Raw genomic sequence first — 24,048 nt, forward strand, 5'->3', positions numbered from 1 at the left:
ACACAGCTGAACTCCGCGAACATAGTGCTCTCTCTCTCCTGCACATAAGTGAAGGTGACTTGTGGCATGCTCCTTCTCCTGCTCTCCATGGTTGATGCTTTTCCAGGAGTTTTGTCCAATAAGGGACTAAGAAATGTTGTTACATAACAATTTTTCATGTTCGAAAAAAACTTTATCAAACCTGTACGAACACTGGGGGAGTATATTGAGCCCAGAAATACTACGTAATACGTCCAACTAGTTTTTTGACAAGTTGACCATATTAAGCATGAGAAGACAGCACATTTAACATTGTAAAGAAGTCAGAATAAATGACACACTGTTGCACCACCAGCTGGACTATATTTCGTCTATAGTTAACCGGGATGGTGAAATGACGGCTATTGTTTGCTGGGAGAGAGAGAGATCGGGCGAGGGGAGAGGGAGGCATCTGCATTCATCTTAATTCATCACTGTGCTGTGCAGTACTAGAATTCTACATATAGGTTTAGAATGACATGCGCTACATGAGGTAAATGATGATGAAATTAATTTTATTTTGTGATGACCCCAAGTATTAGTACTTTTAGTAAATGTTGCATAGGAATATGACTACTAGAATTCCAAACTAGGTATGTTGAAAAAGTTCCAGACAGCAACGTTAACATATTTAATGCTGCCTTCCATTGATCCCTATTGGATTTTAAATGCTTAATCTATACTACCTTTTGTTTCCTTTCTTCCTTTATATCGTATTGACTGCTCTTTCTAACCATTCTTTGTTTTTATTATTCTTTTTTTATTTATTATGTCCATTATTTTAGTCCTATTTTGTGCGTGCGTGTGTGTAAATTGAATACATTATACTTTTAATTGATTTTAATGCAGTAATCATGCCAAATGGTTGCAGTATTTTACATTCACACCCACACTTGTGTGTTTTGCATAATAGTGTTATTAACATATAAGGAAAATACGACAATTGACCACCTTCAACATACACAAGGTACAGTCATGCAAACAAATGACTAAAACTAACACACACAGCTCCTGAATAATAATGTTCCATAGGAAGAGTTTTCTACAAATTCTTCATGAGCTGCAATCTGAGAATTAAATGCCTGTGAGATGCTCTGTTAAAGGTGTAATTTCTATATGCTTGGTTGGCTGACTATCCATAGATTTCAGTTTTCTGCTGTTAGTGCATTAGCTCTTGTGCTCCTGTTGGTGCTTTTATGACCTCTTAGTGCAAAGTGTGTCTATAGTGCATAAGAATGTAATGTGTGTCCGTGTGTTGTGTTTGAGTTAAAAGCTTTCCCAGTGCTCCATGATCTCTTCTAAGCGTATGATCGCCTAATGTGAACTACTGTTCAGATGCAAACAAGCAATTTCTAGAGGTAGATCGAAACAACCTAAAAATTCCCAAACACAATTCATCGGTTAGAAATGTATTTTAGCAAAAGATGTGTGTCTCATATGTTCTCCTCGTGTGTAGGATTTTGGAAATGACTCATTCTTTTGACTCGGTTCTGACTCATGAGTCGTCAATATTCATTTGCCATTCAATCTGATTCATTCAGATAGTTAAATTTCGCTTTGAATTATTTATAAATAAATAAATATGCACAGTACACGGACATATATTATGAAAACACAAACTTTTTTCTGGATTAATCGCTTGACAGCCCTAAATAAAATAAAAAACTGTACCAAAATTTTGTTTTGAAATTATTTTTAAAAGAGATAAAAAGGAAATAAAATCACTGTAAAACAACTTTATGTAAATCATTTAAAATTAAATCACAATATAATCCACAAGTATTACTACCTCCGCCTGTTCCCCTGTCTGTTTTTCCCACCATGTCACACCTGAACCCAATCTTCCTCATCACAAGCACCACATAAAAGCACACAACTCTTTGTTTGGTCCTGTAAACGTAAAGTCTAATGAGTAAAGACTCCTTATAATACTTCTGGAATACCTTGATCACTTTCTAAGTGGTCCACCATCTCATCATCTTTCCTGACTTCTGTGACTCAAAAGGCCTCTTAGTATCATCATCATCCATTATATGCTGCATATGTGCTGTTCCATTTAAACATACCTACTGCCGTAATCCATTCAACCTATATCACCTATGCAAGCCATATTGTTATCGTAAGAGGTTGTAAAGAAGTGTGAAAAGAGAATAATACTGAAGGAATGCAATTTTTAAAACATGACTATAGCTTTTGAATTATATATTTTTTGTAGATATGTACTCTCATATGTAAAAGTTGTCAGGGCTTCCTTTTGGCGGTTTTAAGTAATGCTGCATGATGATACATACTGTAACACAGCATGCTGCATCTTCGATCCATTGCTCTTATTATAATAATTTCATTCTGATTAAGCCCCAACGCCTTTGTGTTGTAATAAGCCAGGGCCACCCCACACACATATGCTGAGCAGAGGGAGGGTTGGCTGCACAGAGACTGCGGTGTGTAAAATTAGCATGTTGGGCTCAGTGAAACATGCTGCTTGCTGCTCTATCAAATGTGTGACTCACTCACACTGCATCCAATGTCGTGGGTGGGTCCAGTGCCGGACTTGAGTTGTTTTCTAGGCCCCTGTACTAATTAAAATCATGTGTTTGTTAGCATTAGTAAATGTTTTTTGTCTTTAATGACTAACAGTGACACTTGTTCATTGGTTTACATGTTTATAATGCTTGTGGTACAGTGGTAGCTACAAGTGGTGCGTTTATAGCGTGTAGGAAGTTTCAAACATACTTAAATGTCAAATCCAATCAATATTAATAATCAACAGAACAATATCAAGGGGACTAATATAGTTTTTGGACATAATTATACAGTGTCAGGAATCTGCTGCATCATGTCATGTTTCTCTTGGTTTAGTGGCAGGATCATGACAGAATCTCATGTTTTGTGTGGAGAGAGGTATTTATGGCCCTTTTGGCCTTCCATACACTCTCTCCGGTCTCATCTCTGTTCCCATCCTCTCTTTACCTCATTATTGATTCATGCCCTACACCTGTTCCCCTCTTGATTTGGTCCCTTATTTAATGCCCTTGTGTCTTCTGTCTTGTGCTGGTTCATTGTGGTTGTGTGGTGAGTTCAGTCTAGTGTAGTTTTGATGTCCATGTTTATAGTTTATTTTAGTCTTGTTTAAGTATAGGTAGTTTTAGTCCTGTCTTGTTATTGTACCCATGTCATGTCATGTTTTGTTATGTTACCCCCACGTGGGTCTTTGTTTAATTACTGTTGTGTTTTAGACTATGTACAATAAACATTGTGGAGCGTAAGATAATATACACGTAAGATAATAGTCTCGCTAAAGTTATAGTTAAAATCGCATGATAAGCATGTAAAAATATTAAAAACCAACTGGTTAATATAATATATATTGCCATTTGAGCAGCAATACTTGTCTTACTCCGATCATGCTTAATAAGCTGATAACAAGTCATGTAAATGCATAAAACGATTTCTTTTATCGGGGAAAGCTCATAAATGGCGTAAGTAAAACTTGTTTTACTCCGATTATGTTTAATAAGCTGATAAAGGCTTATTAAGGCAGATGTATGTTTTTTGTCCATTACTGCGATTTTGCGCCTTTAACGTGTTTCTCTCAGTTTTGTTTATGTAAGCATGTCTGACAGTAACAGTAAAGTAACGCATAAAAGTCCGCTCTCGAATCTTGCAGTTGATGTAAAAATGTCCCCGTAGCAGAATGTGGTATTCAATCGTCTTAGAGCCTAAGTAAGGTGCACCTGTCAGTGGGAGTTGTGCTGGGTGCTACTGCCAAGGGTTATGTGGTGCACAGTATGTGTTAGCTCCGCTAAAGTCAAGCTGTTTTTTGCTGTTCTCATGGCGTGATTGAACAAATCGTCCACTGTGTCACCGGAAATGTTTCTGATTGCGGCCCCTGCACGGCATGCACTGAAAAAAGTTGAAATGGAAAATATGACTGGCAAAAAACTAAACAAATAATAAAATAGAGTAGGTGAGGCCCCCTGGAGGGCGGGGCCCCTGGGCTGGAGCCCAGTCAAGCCCAATGGTAAGTCTGGCCTTGGGTGGGTCACTTTTACAAGACCTTTTAAGGGATACAGGAAGTGTGTCGTTATTTACAATGGTACTCCGTTCTGTATGTGCGTGTGTTTTGTGGGTAAAGTGAATCAAGTAAATATTATTTATAAGTTTACTTCTGTCCGCAGTATGTGTGGGTGTCAGTTTCCATCCATCTCAACTTCTTTTTGCATTGTAATGTGACCAATTCAGGAGTGTGGATTTCCTGTATATGGTCATAATGTCAAGGAGAAAGAACAGTGAGATGGATGCATCTTTCTCTAACAGACAAAATATATGAGCCAGTCTTGTTATTAGCCTTTTTTTACAATTGTGAACCACCTAAAATGACCTCATTGTTTGAAGTTTCATTATATTTTATTATATTAAATTAGATTTGTTTGCCTACACAGACACCCACCCACAGGAACATATAAAATGTCACTTTTGATGTCACTCCTACAATGCTGCCCTTTGAGCTTTCCAGTAAAGGTCCACCGCTCACCAAAAGGGCACTTGAGGCAGCTCCTCTGGCATTTATCTAAAGCTCTGTGTGTGAATTTATGCAGGTGTCTGTGTTGTCGCAAAGAGGTATATCTCACGAATTGGCATTTTACTTGGAATTTAGTTTAGGATGTGGGTTTTTTAATTACCGTAGTAATGCAAAACTTTGTTGCAATGATTCATTTTCTTCCTCTTCTTCCATAAAATGAAACGGCTCTTGTGTTATTCTTATGGTAATTTTGTGCAATGGTCTCCTTTTACAATGAAACTGTTCTGTTTTACACAATTAATTCAAAGCGCTGTTCCACAGTGTAGGCTGGTTTAGATTATGGAAATGTTTCCTTTTGTTTCTCTTTCAGTTTCACATGCTTTGCTTTCTCCATTTTTGACCCCCCCTTATATCCTTTTCTCTTTTATTCCTCTCTCTCTCTCTCTCTTCTCTCACTCACTTATTGTTTGAGGCATGAGAATGCGCACTCTGAATTGATCTGCTTTAAATCCCTAGTCACAATACAAATGACTCTCTCTCCATCTCTTATCCGTCTCTTATCCGTCTCTTAAGTTTTTATGTTTGGACCTTTAGTTGAGTTTGATAGACCATCTAGTCATTATCTTTGTAACATGACAATGCAGGCTCAAGTCAATACAGTGCTGTTTTATAGATTTATGTGTGTATGGTATGACTAAGAGTTCCTTGAATGTTCTGCCTGGATGTGCTTTTGGGTTTCCTAGATCACAGCATACCGTCTGACACACACAAATGCAACTATCTCACACACCTACACCTCATCTCTCTAGCTGCTGTACAGCTGCAGACTGTAGAAGCAGTTTGGTTTGCCAGAAACAGAGAAATGAGAAGAAAGACAGACCAACAGGTGAAGCAGAAATGTGTGAGAAATGTGAGGAGGAAAACAAGGTGACTAACGAAAAAGGAAATGGGAGAGGCTCTATGTTCTGTTCCCTAGCAACCAACATTGTTCCATCTGGAGGGATGTTGCGATTTTACTGCGAAGACGATATTACATCGTGTTAGGTGCAAGTGATTGCCCCACACACACACATATTGGTGCAGATAGTCTTCACTAAGACTTCTCTGACAGATTCCATTTGATATGGTGTCAGTTGGGAAACAAATAGTCATGTGCTTTACAAGTGATCAATGGTACTTACAGATCCTCACACATATCTATTTTATAGTAACCTATTGGTTTTAAATAATAATTGCAATAGTTTGTATAACTATAATTATTAACCACTGTCTTTAACTATTGCATCATCAGTCATACATATGTGTGTAAACATTGAAAAAAGAACTACATAACACACACGTATGACCAGTCATCTAAGTCATGTAGGTGTTTTTATATTCATCATGTATCTGTTCTTTTTTTCAGCTCATCTCCAGTGATGCAGACGGGGCCATACAGAGAGCCGGTAGATTCAGGGTGGAGAATGGTTCAGTTGATGAGGTAAGATACCCAAGCACACACCATATGCATATCAGAAAATGTAGTAAAACTGTCTAATGATGTCAACAGGTTTTAAGGTTGTAGTCATTATAATTTTTGGGTATGAAAACCTTGTTGTATTGTGTTAGTTTGGCAATTATAATGGTTGGGTCTCTACCACATCATGTTTTTGTTATTCGTACATGTACAGTAATTGCGGTTATAACGGCTCCCAAACTTTTTTTTCTGATTATAAAACAAACACTCAACTAATTTCTTGACGTTTTATATTTTCTTCCAAAGGGTCAGCATCATTCATCATAGACAACGTGAAAAAGCAAAAAATTTACAAATTACATTTAGACACTTGTTATGAGGATGTTTTGTCCATATCACAGCTTTATGACAAATTTACAGCTTACTAAACTAATATTGATACACAGCACATTACAAATAAATTGACAACAAAACCCCAAAATAAACATATAAACATACAGTTCACAAACTCATCTATGGCTCAGTGATTGATATTCATCAAAGGCATTGAAAGAGCCCAGCCCAGACCCCAGAAAACTAAACACCATGGAGTCATTAACTAAATTCATTTACACTGCAAGGTTACCATTTCATGGGCACGCATGCTCAATGCCATGTTCACACTAGGCTTCTTCAGCTTCCTCAAATGCTCGGAACTATCCACCATTTCCAGCTTCAACTTAAAAAGTTCACCCAACCATCTCAGACTTTTCAGTTGTAGGCACCAAATTGATCTCCTATTTCATCAAGCACAGCAAGACCGATCAAACGTAAAGAGGATACTACATCTACATCTTCAACCTACAGTATCCCATCCAGCTATAGCAAAACTTCTCGACTTACCAGCATATCCAACGCCTACAGGTTAAGATGCTCCGAACTCTCCACCACTTCCAGCTTCAACCGAAAAAACTCCACACAATCGTCTCAGATCTTTACATTTTAGACACCAAAACGATCTCCTATTACATCAAGCACAGCATGACCGATCAAACGTAAAGAGGATACTGGATCTACATCTTCAACCTACAGTGATCCATCCATACCCAACCCTCTCAGCCTACCTGCATCTCCGAGGCCCACAGGTTCAAGCTCTCCAACGACTCCAAAAACACCAAAAATCTGTTTTACTCCCTTCCGGCATTTCACCAAAGCATCCTCCAGCCAGTCCTCTCGCATAGGGGCGGCAACCAGAGCCCGCCAAAAAGGCTTACACCCAAACCCTGGATCGGCTGTCATCAGACACTTTTAAGAGCTACATCCGGTCAGATCGATCCAGCATCAAAGAGACCCATCGGGCCCTCACTGCCCGAATCATCTAGTGCCAGCCTGCACCCATATTCCACAGCTGCCCCCACAGGAGCCCAGTCCTCTTCTCCGAGGCCACTCCAGCTTCTACTTCCTTCGCTCCCCCAGAAGCCCTAACCTCCACACTGCACTGTTTTCTTTCCTGGGCGCAACAGACACACTCGCTCCAAAGGATAAAGGCAGGTTTTTTCAAAAATTAAGGTGTACCTGGAAGCTATTTCTGGCTGTCATGTGGGCTTGAGGACACAACGGTCGGGCAGCATCCTTTAATCTGCAGATTTATGAAGGTTGCCCGTTGCTCCTTGCCATTCATCAGGAAAACTGTCCCTGAATGGGACCTCTCCATGGTGCTGGAGGCCCTGTCTCAGTTTCCTTTTGAGCCCTGGGAAGTAATTCCTTGGAGCTGCTGTCCTTTAAGATGGCTTTGCTCTTGGCATCAGCCAAACATGTCAGTGAGCTAAATACACTCTCAGTACATCCCTCGTGGACTAAATTCTCTCTGAGTGGAGATAAGGTTTTTCTTTAGCCTAAACAGGTTTATGCTTCCCTGCATTCACATCGGAGGTGTTGAAGCTGTCCGCTTTTCACCCTCCGCCTTTTTCCTCTGCGGAGGATCAGAGGCTGAATGCTCTGTGTCCTGTTTGTGCATTACAGACATATATGACCAGGACCAGTGCTTTCGGGAAGAGCAACCAGCTCTTTATTTCATGAGCGCCCCCTTACAAGGGGAGTCCCAAACCAACCAGCACCTCTCACATTGGCTTGTGGACGCTATAACATTGGCATATGAATCGAAGGGAGTGCAGCTCCTAGGAAACATCACATCTCATTTCACTTAACTGGCTCTTGGCCTTTGTTCAGGGGTGTGTCACTGCAGGACATCTGCTCTGCTGCCAGCTGGGATTCTCCCCATACGTTTGTGCGTTACTACCGATTGGACGTCACCAAAACCTTGGTAGCACATTCTGTTTTAGGAGTGGGGTCTTCATAGCCCCTCCTTGTTACATTCCTTTACCTTCTGTTTACACATTGTAAATGGGACCAAAGGTTGAAAGGCCCAGCCGGTCATGCACATTTATGTCACCAAGCATGCATTCACATTCCGTAACTTAAGGAATCCTGTTTCGGGGTCCAAGCCTCCACTCATTTCAATGGAGGATATTATTTAAACTATGTGCACTGTGTATTAATTTCACAAATTGAATCAAAACTTTTATAAACTCACAGTGCACACTACTGTCTTCAGGCTCATGGAATCTCTGACATCAATATTTTATTCACTTGTAAACAATGAGTTTTAGTGTGGCAGTTTGTAATTTCATTATTGAGATAAAGGACCGGATTGGGGTTTTCGGCAGTTTTACATCACGTCATGAGTGTATATTAGCATTTTCTTATGGGATCTGATAAAGCGGTTGGATATAGAAATGCTGCAAGTGTACGTATATGTATGTGAGAGAGTATGTAGTATGTGTGCTGAATTGTAAAAAATACAGACATACTATGAGAATTGCTATGCTAGAGGTTAAACTGTTGTTGAAGTTTTTATGGCAAAAGAGCGATTCAGCAAGGTTTTGACCTCATTCAAATACACAACACTGACGGCTTTGGGTTAAAGTCAGTGCAGCAGTGCAGGCACAGGGGTGATAAAATGTAATGTAAAATGCATGCGTATGGAATGAGCTGGGAAAAAAGGGACAAAAATTAAGGGAAGTGGGAGGACGGAATAAAAATAGAGAGAACAAATGTATTCATCTTCCAGCAGTGAGTAACAAAACAAAACTGCGTGTCTGGAGGTGTTTCAATGAAACTCACATGTATCAGCAGAAACGGCAATCGAAGCCAAGTGATTCAATCAGTCTGCAATGTGCTCGTTTTCCTGTCCTCTCCCCATCCACTTGTCCTTTTCATCTCAACTGGCTGACTGTAGCTATGACAACCACCAATGTTTTAGCCCACCAAAACAGACCTCTGATTGGATGTCAATAATTTAGGGTGCACTGTCGCCATAGTGATCAGGGACTATAGACTGTAGTAAGTGGTTGTTTGTTTGCTTTTGCGTTCTTTGATCGTTTAAATTTGTCAGGTTGAAAATATCAATTGAATATTTGTGGTGCATGATGGGATTGATTATTGGGTGAACGTTGAGCCGAGGTACATCAGACATGTCCATGTTTGTGTGTGAACTACAGCAACTTCCTATTGAACATTGGTGGCATTTGCATTTTTAAATTAAGATGTTGTGGTTAAGATCTTAATGAACCTTTTTGCTGTAGACCTCTGACTACACACCTGGAACATGGAGAAGGACTGATGTTCATTTGGAGAACCCAGAATACCACACCAGATGGTACTTCAAGTACTTCTTGGGAAAAGGTAGGATGCTCATGCACATACATGATGTGCAAACACACGCACACATTTTCCTGAATAACACGTGAAAGTGAAGATTTGCCCTGGGAGCATTTTTGTGCACTTGGCAGATGCTTTTATCCAAAGCAATTATCAGTGCATTCAAGGTGTACATTTTATCAGCATGTGTGTTCCACGGTAATTGAATCAATGACCTTCGTGCTGCTAACACAATGCTCTACCAATTGAGCTCCAGGAACACTTGAGCACAGGAGGCACATCCACTCCTTGGTTTTTGGTGGCTCCAGCATGAGGTGCATTTGATTTCTTGATATATTAGATAGTAACAGATAATTATAAAAAACTGAAATGTTGTTCTGTTTAAGAACAGTCTTAAAAATCTGAATTAAATTATACATAAAAATATTTTTGAAAGGTATAGTTTATGAAATTTAGTGGCATCTTGCGGTGAGGTTGTGAGTTGCAACCAACGGCTCACTCCACCCCTCCCCATCACAGCACTACGGTGTCATCCAATTTCATACAATATTGAAAATTGAATTGCTGTCAATTCTGTAATTATTTTCTCACCCTCATGTCATTTCAAACCTCAATGGCTTTCTTTTCTCTGCAGAACACAATTTTCTTTTTTGAAGAATGTTGGTAATCGAACAACGGCGGCACTCGTGGACTTGCATTGGTTTTGTGTCCAATACAATAAAAGGGTTCCACCGTAGTTCTGTTACCAACATTCTTCAAAATATATTTCGGTTAAGCAGAAAAAAGAAAGCCATACAAGTTTGAAATTTAGAAATTATAAAAGGGTGAGTAAATGATGACAGATTTTTCATTTTAGTTGGAACTATCCCTTTAAATTTTTCCAGTTTGTCTTCGTTGTCACTATCATACATGTACACCTCAGCACCATCTTTTTCTCCCCCGTCGTTCCTTATCGCCCTCTCCCCAAACACAATTACAAACACACACAACATACTATTACCGCTACACATATTCTGAAGGCGGATGCTGCATAATGTCTCCATAATTGATTTAATCACTACAAATACCTTCCATTCAATGAGAGAGAGAGAACATGCTACAGAGACAGGGTGGAGATGCAGAGACAAACCAGATCTTGCCTTCTAATTGGATTTCAGCCTCTTTTCATTTGTCTTCTGTCTGTAAACCTGGACAAGATCAGTCTAAAATATTCTTCATGAGCAACAGGCTTCCATCTTCTTATTCTTATTCTATTGATCTAACAAACAGGCTTTTTCCACAGTCACGACAGGAGAAAGTATTTTAACTTAATGACATCACCCATAGCAATATACTGTTATTGCACATATCATCATGAAATGTACGCCGAAACCTTAATTGTCTTCATATATCGCAATTTTTTGTTTGTCTATACTGATTTTATTCTTTATGAAGTCCATCAGAACTATGTGGGAACAGACGCAGAGAAGAACCCTTTCTTTCTGTCTGTGGTTCTGTCTGACCAGAACAACCAGAGGGTCCCACAGTATCGAGCCATCCTCTGGCGCAAGACGGTGAGTCAGACAGCTACAGGTAGGAGGTTGTGTGTGTGTCATGTTTCAGGCAGTGACTCATATGATAGATTGACCTCTTCCTGAAGTGCCTCTAAGCTGTTTACATCTATTGTCTGACAGCCCAGTGTGTTAAAACTGACAAAACACCTGCAAGCCATGTGTGACAGTATTAATATTTCATGAACTTTCCTATGAGTAACAATGCCTCTGGTATTAAACAACCCTGTTTTATAGCCTGCGGCAATGGTGTAGTATCTCATCGATTCATATATGCTTTTTTAGTCTCATTTCAAATGTGTTCTTCCCCTGCAGGGTACTCTAAAAATAAGCCTTCCATACAGTCCAACAAAAACACTATCAGTCAAATCTATATTAAGGTAAGTCTGTTTGTACTATATCCGTATGGATCGTAGAATTGATTGGAGAGAAATAAATAGATTAAAATCCATTCATTTCACAATTCTTCATTATACAGTATTTTACATCTCTTAATCCTTCACTTTCCGCCAGTGCCATGAATGTGGATCGTTTTGAGAAGGGCCCTAGGGAGATCCTTAACCCAGAGATTCAGAAGGTGCTTGCATGGACTTCGCTCTTATTTCTCGTCTGCTTTGTTTTTCTTCGTCATAATTACTTGAATTCAGAGACAGGCACTATCATAGGGATGCTTGTTCTCCAGACAGCTCTGCTTTTGTGGAAATGCATGGTTCTAATCTAATGGCATTGTCGCTTGCATGCGGACATTTGAATGCATGTCTGTAAACCCGTGCAACCTACACAAACCTTTGGAAATAAAACCTCGTTGGGAACTGATTTGCAGTATTGTGCTGAGATAAAATAGAAATTTTGACCTAATTTGCTTTTCAGGATTTACTGGTGCTGGAGGAACAAGAGGTGTGTATTGAATATATTTGTATGTATTGTGTGTTGAAAAAATATTTTATGAAATGTTTACTGTAAAGCAGAGAAACATATGAACATACATAAAGTGCTATCAACAGTGCGCACAATTCATTTGAAGTAAATTCCCCCTTAAATGCTCGTCACATAAGTTAATGTCACACTGGGTTGAGTATTTTCAAAATGTGTGTGTTTGTTTTTATATGTGCTTGCAGGGCAGTGTAAACTTTAAATTTGGTGTTCTTTATGCCAAAGATGGACAGTTGACAGATGATGAAATGTTCAGCAATGGTGAGCCAGAACATCTTTTAATCATAATCTCCATCTTCATATTTTTGCAGTATATGAACAGTTTACATACCTATTAAATCCATCTTGTGTTATGTTTTGGACTATTTTTACAGAAACAGGAAGTGAGAATTTTGACAAATTTCTGAATCTCCTTGGTGACACGATCTGTCTACAGGGCTGGGCAGGCTATAGAGGAGGACTGGACACAAAAAGTAAGACTTCACTCAAAAATGATACTTTAAACTAACTTAGTTCAATTATGTACAGTGGTTCCACATAAGTGGTTAAATTTAAACAACCATGTCCAAATAATGTCTAAATACCTTGAATCAATTAAATTCATCCTACTAAAAGTATTTAAGTTGAGATAACATGTTTCAATTATGTGGAACCACTGTCCATTATTGAATTAAGCTAGTTTAAGGTAAGATATTTTCTGAAAAAAGCTGTTATTTTTAGTATACTTTACCACAATGGTAACCCCCAAAAACATTAACATACCAGAAACTGTTTTAAATGCAAATATAAAAGAGTATTAAACATGAACAAATATTTTGGTTTCATCATTTTGATAAACGATTTATAAAATAACATTTTATTGCAACTTTTACTCTCCCTATTCAGCCCCGTGCAAAGCATGATGGGAAGTGGAAATCCTGTTCCTTGTATCTATTCTGCTACTTTAATACAACTAAAGTCATTTATGTATTTCAACTCAAATGGATTAAGTAAAGTGGCTCAAAATTATTGCGTTGTGTTACCTTGATTTATTTAAGTAAATTGAACAAGCATCAAATGTGTTTTTCTCTACTTGATTCAATTTTTTTTAACATTTAGTTAAGTCAAACAATATCTGTTTTAAATCCATTTAACACAATGCAATTGTGTTTGAACATAAAACCTAATACAATGGTGTTAAAACATATTTAATTGTTTAAATAAATCTTTTAAGATCCTTTTTGTTATGATTTCTCTAACTCTCTTGTTGTTTCTCTCCAGATGACACTACAGGAATAAACTCCATCTACACCGTCTATCAGGGTCATGAGCTCATGTTCCATGTTTCCACCATGTTACCTTATTCTAAAGAAAACAAGCAACAGGTAAGTTGTAAGACAGACCCCTTCAAAAGAAATTTCATAAATGCGATCGTATTTGTTTTGACTGAGATTAAAGGGAGAGCCAATGGAGACTTGCTGAGTCTCGTGCTTCAAATGATTCTCCTATTCAAGTCTAGGTTTAGATGTTTTTCAACCAGCATGGTCTTACTGGTCAAATTTGATCAAATGAGGCTTGCAGATAAAGCTAGTTAAGAAGTCTGTTATAGACATGATCATACCAGCATCTAATGTTGCGAGGCAGCATTAAAACAAATATGCTGGTGACCAGCAATGCTGTTTTTAATGCAGGTATCCATTGAAAACCACTGATAGAATGAGAGAGACAGAGAAAAAAGAAGCAAAACAGAGTTGGTGTAATAAAAGAGGCACTAAAATGGTGATAGAGAGAGCGGGGTAGAGTGTGTTTGTTGAGGTAGAAAGTAGCCAGTTTGTGTCTCAGTAGGTGGCAAGGGGAAACGGCTATATTTAACATCCAAAAGCCCTGGACATCACAGCGGTCAGCTCTCCGTCTCTCTCTCTGTTTCTCTCCCTCTCTCTTTCTTCATTTTGCCCCTTGGCTCCATATCCTGATTATATCAAGCGTCAATCATTTCACTCTCTCTGTCTCACCGTCTCTCACTCATGTCTGTCTGTCCATCAAACCCCTCTCTTCTCTTGATTATATCACATGGTTATCCTTTCCTTTCTCTTGCTTATTCTGTTTCTCTTTCTCTCTGTCAGCTCATATGTCTGATATACTTGAGCACAAGTAGAGCTCTTATACTCTGGAGTGATCGCGCAAGCGTCCACAATAGCAGGGTTTTCAAAGAATGTGTGCCGGTTCAGGATCTCGGCACTCTACAGCCGAGAGTCAATATGCACCTTTACTAATGCCGAGCTGCTCATGAACAAAGCAGGAAAGCTTGTACGCACAAAAATATTTCGACAACCAAAAATGCAGACAAACCCAGACTATGAAATTGAGCATCATTCATAGGTTATTGTGATTCTGGTATAAAAATGATCTATTACACTGTAAATAAAAATAAAATAAAAATATTTTAAAAAGATCTTTTTGATAGGACATTATTCATTCATTTTACTGATATTTTGGACACATTTTACAGACATTAAAATCAATATGGAAATATATGAAATATTAATATTACATTGAACTTCCCACAAAAATGACATTTGATTTCATTGTTGACCCTCGTGTCATTCCACTTGGAGGACAAATGGAGATATTCTGAAGAATCTGTAAAGCCTTATTTCATACAAAGACAGTTCATAGTGACATAAAAGCACCATGAAAGCAGTCAATATGGCACATGCACTATATTTCATGCTCTATGTTTGCTTTGTGTGAGGTACAGATGGAACGCAAGTCATTATTCACACTTCTGTCTACTCTCTGAAATGTCAGTTGCATCCGCGCTCATATCAAAACATGTTGCATTGACGTGTCATGCTATATTTTGTCATTAACTCCAAAAATCTATTGCATGCAAACTGCCTCTTGCATGTATTGTTACTGAAAACATGACATCAGTTCAGATGTGCAGAATGTAAAAGGAAATTTGCATGGGCTACTTTCATAGTAATCTTGACAGATGGTGACAGGTGGTCGCAATGCAAGTCATTGTGTGAAAACAGCCATTTTTGTGTGTTTCGCAAACAAATAACACAATATGAACTAAGCACAACATGAGGGTGAGTAAATAATGACAATTGGTGCATTATAAAATTGTTATCTTTATCCTAGAAGGTCCAACCTTGTTTGTCAAACCTTTAGAAACATTTATAAGTCAGTCTCAAAAGCCAAATTGTACGAGTGTTGCGAGTGCAGCATGTGTGTCATTGGAAGGATCTTCTTACGTGAGAGGGAAGAAAGTGGCAGGTTGTGGTGGGGAATCATAATTGAAGAATCAGTAGAAATGAATTTGTCATGGCAATAAGTAAATACTTATTCCTCTCACACTCCACGGCCAGCAGCATGTCTATTTGTGTGTGTGCGTATGTGTCCGTAGAGAGAGATACTGATGTGTGTGGGGCAGTCATATGGTAATTAAGTCTAAGGAGATATTTGATGTGTGTGTCCGCTCTTGAGATAAAAGCTCCTTTTTGACTTTTAATGGTTCAGACTCATTAACAATCTCAATTATCCTTCCCGACTAACAGGCTCAAAGTGTCAAAGGGTCATATATCTCCACAGATGACGGCCATACACACAGAGACACCCAGACACATCTCCTTTTTCAAAATCAAACATGTTCACCTTCATTATGTTAATACTTGAAAGACAGAGATTGGTGTAATAGCTTCTTGTGATTTTGTTGAATTGCGCTTCATGAATGTATGATTACAGCTTTCCCCAATGTCATTTATTTTTCTCCGCGCAGGTAGAGAGAAAGAGACACATTGGAAACGACATTGTGACTATTGTGTTTCAAGAGGGTGACGACACCTCCCCATGTTTCAAACCCTCTATGATCCGATCCCATTTCACACGTATCCTTCCAACATAAAACTAGCTGAACCTATAAACACAGTACAAATCATTTATTTGCATGAAAAATGTCGAAGAGAAGGCGTGTGAATTTTTATTAAAATAAATTGGTAGTTTAAGTATGAAGCTATTGTATTTGATCATTTCCTCAACTTACCTCACAGATATTTTTGCCTTAGTTCGGTATAATAGCCAGAATGATAGTTACAGGTATAAACGTATGTATTTCATCAATGTTTTTTTGTGTGTGTGGGTTTAGTGTGGGTTGTAACATTATTTTTGTTACAGGTTGAAGATTTTCTCAGAGGAGACTGTGCCCCTGTTTGGACCACCCCTCCCTTCACCTCCACTCTTCACTGACCACCAGGAGTTCAGGGACTTTTTACTAGTTAAATGTTAGTATTCACACCATCATAGTGATTTATTATCTAATGTCAGTAATACGATAATTTAAAAAAATCAATAAAAGTAAGGTCAATGACCTTGTGTTGTTGTGACTGATGAGAGGACTTTTAACAAGGACAGAGAGCCATAGTGGAGCTCATTTACATTTCACACTGAAATGGATTTTATTGGCTTTAAATCTTTTGTGGGAGCATTTGTGTACATTGGCTGTTACCTTCTTGTCCTTTAAAAATGTAATTGAGTAAAATTGTAAATATTCAGGTATAATATCACCTATGAAAAATACTATCAGTCATAAAGAAAATTCTGTCTTCACTTACTCTATCTCAAGTTGTTCCGAATCTGTATACATTTCTTTGTTCTTCTGATGAACACAGAGAAAAATATTTGGAAGAATGCTTGTAACCAAATAGATCTTGGCCACCATTGACTATCATAGTTGGAAACATTACAGTGGTAGTCAAAAGTACCACAGAACTGTTTGCTTTCCTAGATTCTTCAAAATATCTTCTTTTGTGCTCAACATAACAAGGACATTTATAAAGCACCTTTTCCTACTATGGTAGTAGCCTAAATGTAGACAGAGTTTAAATGTTTGGGTGAACTGTTTCTTAAGTCCTTCTTGTTAATATGAATTTAGTCTACACACCTCTTAGATTATTTTAATGGTTGTTTTGTTAATGATTAAAAAGCAGAAATCATTAAACGCATAACCCTGAAATAATTATATAATACTAACTTCATCATTCTATGTCTCCTTCAGTAATAAATGGAGAAAAAGCCACTCTTGAGACCCCAACCTTTGCTCAGAAACGTCAGCGTACGCTGGACATGTTGATCAGGTCTTTGTACCAGGACCTCATGCCTGACATGCACAAGGTATGAGCACACGTTTCTTCTGCTTAGCACTTCTGTTATTTATGTTCAGTTTACCTCAAGGGTCTATAGTACATCACTTTCTTTTCCTGCCCCATACTATACTTTCAGACTTTGCAGTTTCTCACAGTTCCAACAGCCTTTGGGTTTTTTAACACTCATTTCAAGTGCACTTTTATTATTCTGCTGCATCCTGTCAGCCTGGCCTGGAAATGCGTACTTGCTTTCTAGTATTGTCTGTATATGTTTCCACTAATGTTTCTATTCTCTGTTTCTGTTGAACAGGAATATAGAAACAGTCTGAAATGTGTGGGTGGGTGGAGGGGGACGGACACATTATAAACCATATCAGCTTTGCTTATGAATTTTAATTAGATGATATATAACATTCTCCCAGCAGCCCTTGCTGAAAGGCAAGTAAATGGGCAGTATAGACACAGTACAGACATTACCGGATACGCATTCAGTACAGTGGAGAAGTGACCTGTTGACAGAAGCATCTGCTCTTTTATGTGGCCCACTTCATTGTTTAAACTTTTATATACAGTATATATTTTCTGTACCAGTCTTTCATATAGACCAATTAGAATTCACTGTGGACGGGGCTGCTGGCCTTAAAATAAAAAACATTTAAAGTTTGTAGCATCACTTTAAAGCAAAAACAAAAATCTAATTTACATGGTAGGGATTGCTTTAGTTGTTTGCTGCGTCACAATCCATGAATATTTTGTTAGGGTTGGAGATTGTCAGTGCTTGCTTTGCTCTGCCTTTCCGGCTGTTTCCGGGTCAGTCTCTTAGACCCTTCTTTATCTGTACTGCTCCTGCAGGTTCCCTTCTCTCCGCAGAACATGCTGAACCGACGTTCCTTCAGCGACGTACTGCCAGAGTCTCCCAAATCTGCCCGTAAAAAAGAGGAAGCACGTCAGGCTGAGTTCGTCCGTGTGGGACAGGTAGGTCATACGAAAAGATACATATATACAAAAGTTCTTACTGTAATGACATAAACATGAAGAACATTACATGGTCGTGATTAATGAATCTAAAATGATGTTTCCAGGCCTTGAAGCTGAAGACTATAGTAAGAGGTGATGCACCCACCAGTCTAGTCACTACAGGTCTATGCAGGAAAGAGGTGAGGGAACACCTCTTAGTGCTATTAATGTGATTTTAGGTGATTTCTAACTTTGTGATGGGATTTTCTCCTCAGCCATGGGAGTCACAGTCTTTCTGCAGTAGCTTCCCGTACGACATAGTCTGTGGAGACTCATGGGGACAGTCGTTACTAGTGGCCACAGATTCAGCAGGGGTCATGTTACTGGAGGGTGAGCCATTTTTTAATGCTTGTTACCATCGTTCTTTCTAATCGACACATGTGTATCATAATAGTAGTTAAACAGCAGAAGAGTAAAACATTATAAAATGTTTAAGGCGGTAACATTTGATTTGCCATAATATACTGTAATGGACTGCATATATTGTTGCTGTTTTTCTGAAACCTCATACTGTATCTCCATATTTCATGATTTTTATATTTTGCCATTAATCATTTTTATTAGTCCCCCTACATGTTTGTTACCAATAAAAAAGTATTAAAAAGTGCTTGTCAACTTTGACAACACAGCATTTAATCATTTAAAATGTACTTTGTTTGGACATTCAAGGCTTCGGAAATTTAACATGTTCTTTAAAATTAACCTTGCCGATATGTGTTCACTTTTTAGCATCAGATCAACTGTTGTCCAATACAGGTATGTTATCCAAGACCACAAAGGCTGTGCCCTTACAAGACTTTTGTGGATACATGTACGTAGTGTTCTTAGTAGTGTATGTTTCTGCAATGTGTTCAAAACAGTTAATCAAAAATGATGAAAATGAATAATAATAACAATGGAAAATGATCCTATCCTAGTATTGACAATATATATATATATATATATATATATATATAAATATATAGAAATTTAATCAGAAGCATGCATGTTTATAATAATAATTATTAATAATATAAGTATTATAATTATAATAACTGTTTTGATATCATATTATTATTATTATTCATTTATATTAATATTTGATTGTATATTTTTTAATTACATTAAAGGGACAGTGTCATTATTTTCTCACCCTCGAGTTGTTCCAAACCTCTATACATTTCTTTGTTCTAATGAATATAAAGGAAGATATTTGTAAGAATGTCAGTAACCAATCAGATCTCATCCCCATTGACTCCCATAGTATTATGTCATCCCCATTGACTCCCATAGTATTATGGCATTAAATTGGGGATGAGACCTGAGGTGCCATCCCAAAAGCACTACTATGGTCGCAAGTTCCATCGTTCCAGCATAGTTCACAATTCAAGTGTTTCCCAAAACTAATCCCTCTAACTATCAATCACAAGCAGCATCGCAAAGTTGCTTGGTTGGTCTAAAACTGTGCTGGAAGCACCGTTCCTTATTATTATGACATCTAGACTTACATGCATCAAGTTTTTGATTAAAGTAAGCAAGCAACATTCAGTGCATTCCATATCCATCATTCAAATATAAGCAAGGTAAATCTTTTAGTTTGTCAAGAAAATGGAAGCGCTGTTGTTTGAAAAGTGGGCATGTGCTCTATGACCTTGTGGAATCCCTGGGCGAAATGACGTAGGAGGACACGTATAGATGAATAAAATATCCAGAAATAAAACAACAGATAACAAAAATAGAATAACAAAAGCAGTCCTTAAATGCAATGTATGTTATTTACCCCAAGAATTTGACAGATATTCGATCTGAATGTATTTATTAGTAGACGACATTACTCCTTCAACTGTGTGGCGTCATCAACTAGATTCTTGAACCAACTTGATTCAAACAATTGATCTCCGACAGAGTTTCTACAGTTTCGGGAAACAGTCGTAACTACATCCTTAATTTCCCCAACAATGCATTTGACTACAGTTGTAAACAGCGAGTTATTTAGTTGTTCGGGAAATGCAACCCTGTTTGGTTTCTGACATTTTTGCAAATATCCTCCTTTGTGTTCAACAGAACAAAGAAATGTAAACATGTATGGAACAATCTGAGGTTGAGTAAATGCTGACAGAATTGTCATTTTTGGGTGAACTATCCCAAAAAAACTACTCAACAGTTGTTGATTCTTTGCGGAGATCTACCGGAAGTTAAGTTTGGGCCACATAATGTTTGTTTGTGTCGTTGCATTTGAAATCATTTATAGAATATTTAGAAAATGAAGCGCCAGTATGTGGTTGACATTCCAACATAGCAGGTGGTTGTAATCCTTAAATTATCCCCAAAAAAGGATACAAAAAAAGTTTTGAAACAGCGCAAGGAGGAAATAATGACAGATTTTTGTTTTGGGGTGACTATATCTTTGAATAAATTACTTTGCAGACCATAAACTAATGTTTTTCTCTTTATTCTGGTCTAGATTCACCAACCCTGCCTCCAGTGCAAGTATTTGACAAAACGCTAACTGTCAAACAAATGCATGTTCTTGAACCTCAGGACCTCCTCATTGTTAGAGCAGATAAGGGTAAGAAATGTGTGTTTATATTTATATGTGAATATAAATATGGCACAGTTTTTATTTGGGCAGAGAAAAGTGAGAGACCACGTGAAAGAGAGACCACGTGAAAGAATGAGACATTATGGAAAACTCTGGTCTCTGCTTTAATGAGCATCATTAGATGGCCAAGAATACCACACAAATAGTAACACACACACACGGGAACTTTTGCATTGTTCAGCTCATTATGGAGTGAAGCACAGAGCAGAGATCCATGTAATTTAGTGTCTGCCATCATTTTCTGTTCTGATCATTAGTTCAAGACGGTGTAAACCAGCGAGAGTCTCGCTCCTGAATGGAAAGCATTACTAAGGAAAATAATGAATTTGTTATCCGCCCCGTCACCAAGCAACTTTGATTCGCAATGACAGGCATTTCAAAACCAAACATGTTGTATTAGCCAAGATATCTTTCAGTCTGAAGAGACGGGTCCATTTATTTGTTGCTGGGCTATTATCATCCCACAGTGTACTGTAGCAGTAATGAAAGCTCTTATTTGTGGCATTGGCTAAACAGCATGCAAGTAGCCGCACTCTTGTGAACATTTTGTTTATTGCGGGAACGCACAAACGTGTGCGGATTAAGCATTGTAGTACAATAGTTTTTGTATTATTTGGTTTAATTGATTTCATATTTCTGTCACAGGGAAAGATGCTCGTCTTTATGTTTATAGACTGAGCACACTGAAACGAGGGATAGAAGAGCGACAGCTTGTACGTACCAAATGCGACAGCCGAGAGAACAAGCTTGAGAAAACCAAAGGTAGGAATAACTTTAATCAAATATGATTTTTTTTATATTATCTACATATTATATTAAATATGAATATATTTATATATATTCATTTGTTTAATTTTAAGGCTTGCAATATCAATGTTGAGGATCAGACCGTAACTCATATATTCAAAAGTATTCATTACAAAAAAGTACAGACTCACCAACACAATCTCACGGCAAAAACTACATATTTTACAATGTGGCTAATTCGGCTAAATCGTGTGAATTCATATGATCTCATTAGTACATTTCAGTAAGATTTTTTTCCGTGCCAGTGACATGGGGCGTGGTTGGGGTGAGGGGTTTCAGTTTTGCTTTTTCTAGTAACTCTTATGTTTTTTTACGATTCACAATATTGATTGGTTACATTTTTGTTGTGAGATTGTGTTGGGATTACTATTTTTCTGTTACTATTTTCAAATTCCATGTATATACCATGTTAACTGTGTCCGGACTGCAGTTAACTTCCGGTCTGTGTTTGTTAGTCTAATAATTTATAATATTATATATATTATAATATTATAAATTATTAATTTCATTTGATTTGATTTATGATAATATTAATTTAGGCTATATTCTTTTTTTATTGTATAATTTAGTTTATTGCTCATTTTTATTAAATAAACAATTTGTTGAATGGGTCCTGTAGTTTAGTCGCATTTAAAGAAACCGTATGGGAGCATTATTATGTTTAAGAATTGTGTTTCCTCAGGCTGTCATCTCTACTCAATAAACACACACCACGCAGTGGAGCTCAGAATCGTTGCAGCGATAAGAAACAAGCTCCTTCTCATCACCAGGAAACAGCCACGCCTCGAATGCCTTGGCTCTTTTGCTACGGTGACGGGAGCTAGTGACTCACCTGTAGAAGAGTTCCAATACATACGGGTAGGAAATAAATCGAATTCACACAAACATAGGTGATTCAGCAATGAGAGTCAGTTGTACTTAAATTCCATTATAGGGAACTCTGAGTATAGACAGATGTCTGGCTTAATGGGTTGTAATAGCCTTACACTACTAGCATTTGTCGTTAGAAACACATCAAATATTTTCAATTCTTAAAGTGGCTATAACTCAGATAAGTGAAAGTGACTTCTCCCGCTCTCCATGGTTGATGCGTGCCGTGTGCTTTTCCGGGAGAATTGCCCAATAAGGGACTAAGAAAAGTTGTTATGGAACGATTTTTTATTTTCCAAAAAAACTTTCCGAAACCTTTACGAACACTGGGAGAGTCTATGGAGCACAGAAATACTACATATATATAATGTTAAAATAAGAAAGAAAGATAATAAAGATGCTATTTGGTGTATTTTCATACATTTTAATATTATTTGTCAGACACAATGCAAACATGCATATTAATAAACAAAATAATTTCGAATTTATTAGACACACAATGTTTGAGCCATTATACGTGCAATCTATGCAGATTTTGGCTTTTTGATGTTGATTTATCAACATCAGTAGTCTAATGTTATTATCTTCTCTCTCTCGGTCATTAGCTGACGGGGCGAATATTCACGTGTTCTCTAATATAGAATAAATAACCAAAAGCAAGCATCTATTATTGTTTTTATCAGTATATTCTGAAAATGTATAAAGTATACGATTATGGTGAATGCTGGTGACTTGAATAGTCTTAGATGTCTTTAAGGTGGTAGTTTAAAGCTATGATTTATGCACGCTTACCTTGAACAGATGTTTACTGATACTGAACGCGTTCTTCTTTTATGGCAGGCAGGCAGGCTGGCTTGTGTCAAGAGGACACACCGCCACCTACTGTCCCTGTGTGTTTATATATCTGAACTTGTTTTACATCTGGTATTTATGGAAAACGTGTGTGCTTTGCGGTTGCAAAAGAGAACAGGTTTAGGTTGCAACCATTTGACATCACGGATTTTGACACAAAATATTTTTTCAAAGTCTATGAAATCTGTGACAGTTAAACTGTTTTTTATTTCACAATTATAAAGTCAATGCCATTGTTCATATATTAAACCATACATCGCTCTATACCAAGGGATCACAATTTGCACGCATTTATTTGTAGCGTATAGAAAAGATTCTTCAAAATAATCATTTGGCTAATGTGTGCTTTTCTCTGTTTTAGGAGATTTGTTTGTGCGACTCCCCGGTGGTCATGGCTTTGGTTGATGGTCCAACAGGAGAGAATGATCACATGATATGTGTGGCTTACAGACATCAGTTTGATATGATCAATGAGAGCACGGGAGATGCTTATAGACTCCATCATGTGGACGCCAACCGGGTGAGAAAAACTCTAACTGCTAAATGCTGTTAAATCTAATCCAAGATTTTTACTCTGAGAATAATTTTTATGTTTGTGCATTGCACATTTTGCGTTT

The 24,048-nt window shown here is 37.7% G+C and overlaps 1 protein-coding gene across 3 annotated transcripts in view; it reads left to right on the forward strand.

The window, feature by feature from the left end:
* Positions 1 to 24,048, forward strand: part of garnl3 (GTPase activating Rap/RanGAP domain like 3) — a 49,998-nt gene that overhangs the window by 20,294 nt on the left and 5,656 nt on the right. For 2 of the 3 annotated variants that reach the window (XM_079449876.1, XM_079449878.1), the window contains exons 3-23: positions 5,946 to 6,020; positions 9,620 to 9,719; positions 11,130 to 11,248; positions 11,561 to 11,625; positions 11,759 to 11,822; positions 12,116 to 12,142; positions 12,364 to 12,439; positions 12,553 to 12,651; positions 13,439 to 13,542; positions 15,942 to 16,050; positions 16,213 to 16,258; positions 16,337 to 16,443; positions 17,217 to 17,332; positions 18,157 to 18,279; positions 18,387 to 18,461; positions 18,537 to 18,651; positions 19,051 to 19,077; positions 20,765 to 20,869; positions 21,548 to 21,664; positions 22,392 to 22,567; positions 23,793 to 23,951. In XM_079449876.1, coding sequence (XP_079306002.1) covers positions 5,946 to 6,020; positions 9,620 to 9,719; positions 11,130 to 11,248; positions 11,561 to 11,625; positions 11,759 to 11,822; positions 12,116 to 12,142; positions 12,364 to 12,439; positions 12,553 to 12,651; positions 13,439 to 13,542; positions 15,942 to 16,050; positions 16,213 to 16,258; positions 16,337 to 16,443; positions 17,217 to 17,332; positions 18,157 to 18,279; positions 18,387 to 18,461; positions 18,537 to 18,651; positions 19,051 to 19,077; positions 20,765 to 20,869; positions 21,548 to 21,664; positions 22,392 to 22,567; positions 23,793 to 23,951 — 2,004 coding nt within the window. The remainder of the gene's footprint in view (positions 1 to 5,945; positions 6,021 to 9,619; positions 9,720 to 11,129; positions 11,249 to 11,560; positions 11,626 to 11,758; positions 11,823 to 12,115; positions 12,143 to 12,363; positions 12,440 to 12,552; positions 12,652 to 13,438; positions 13,543 to 15,941; positions 16,051 to 16,212; positions 16,259 to 16,336; positions 16,444 to 17,216; positions 17,333 to 18,156; positions 18,280 to 18,386; positions 18,462 to 18,536; positions 18,652 to 19,050; positions 19,078 to 20,764; positions 20,870 to 21,547; positions 21,665 to 22,391; positions 22,568 to 23,792; positions 23,952 to 24,048) is intronic. The other variant, XM_079449877.1, reaches the window with a different exon arrangement.

Source organism: Barbatula barbatula, assembly GCF_947034865.1.
Source record: "Barbatula barbatula genome assembly, chromosome: 2".
NCBI lineage: Eukaryota > Metazoa > Chordata > Actinopteri > Cypriniformes > Nemacheilidae > Barbatula > Barbatula barbatula.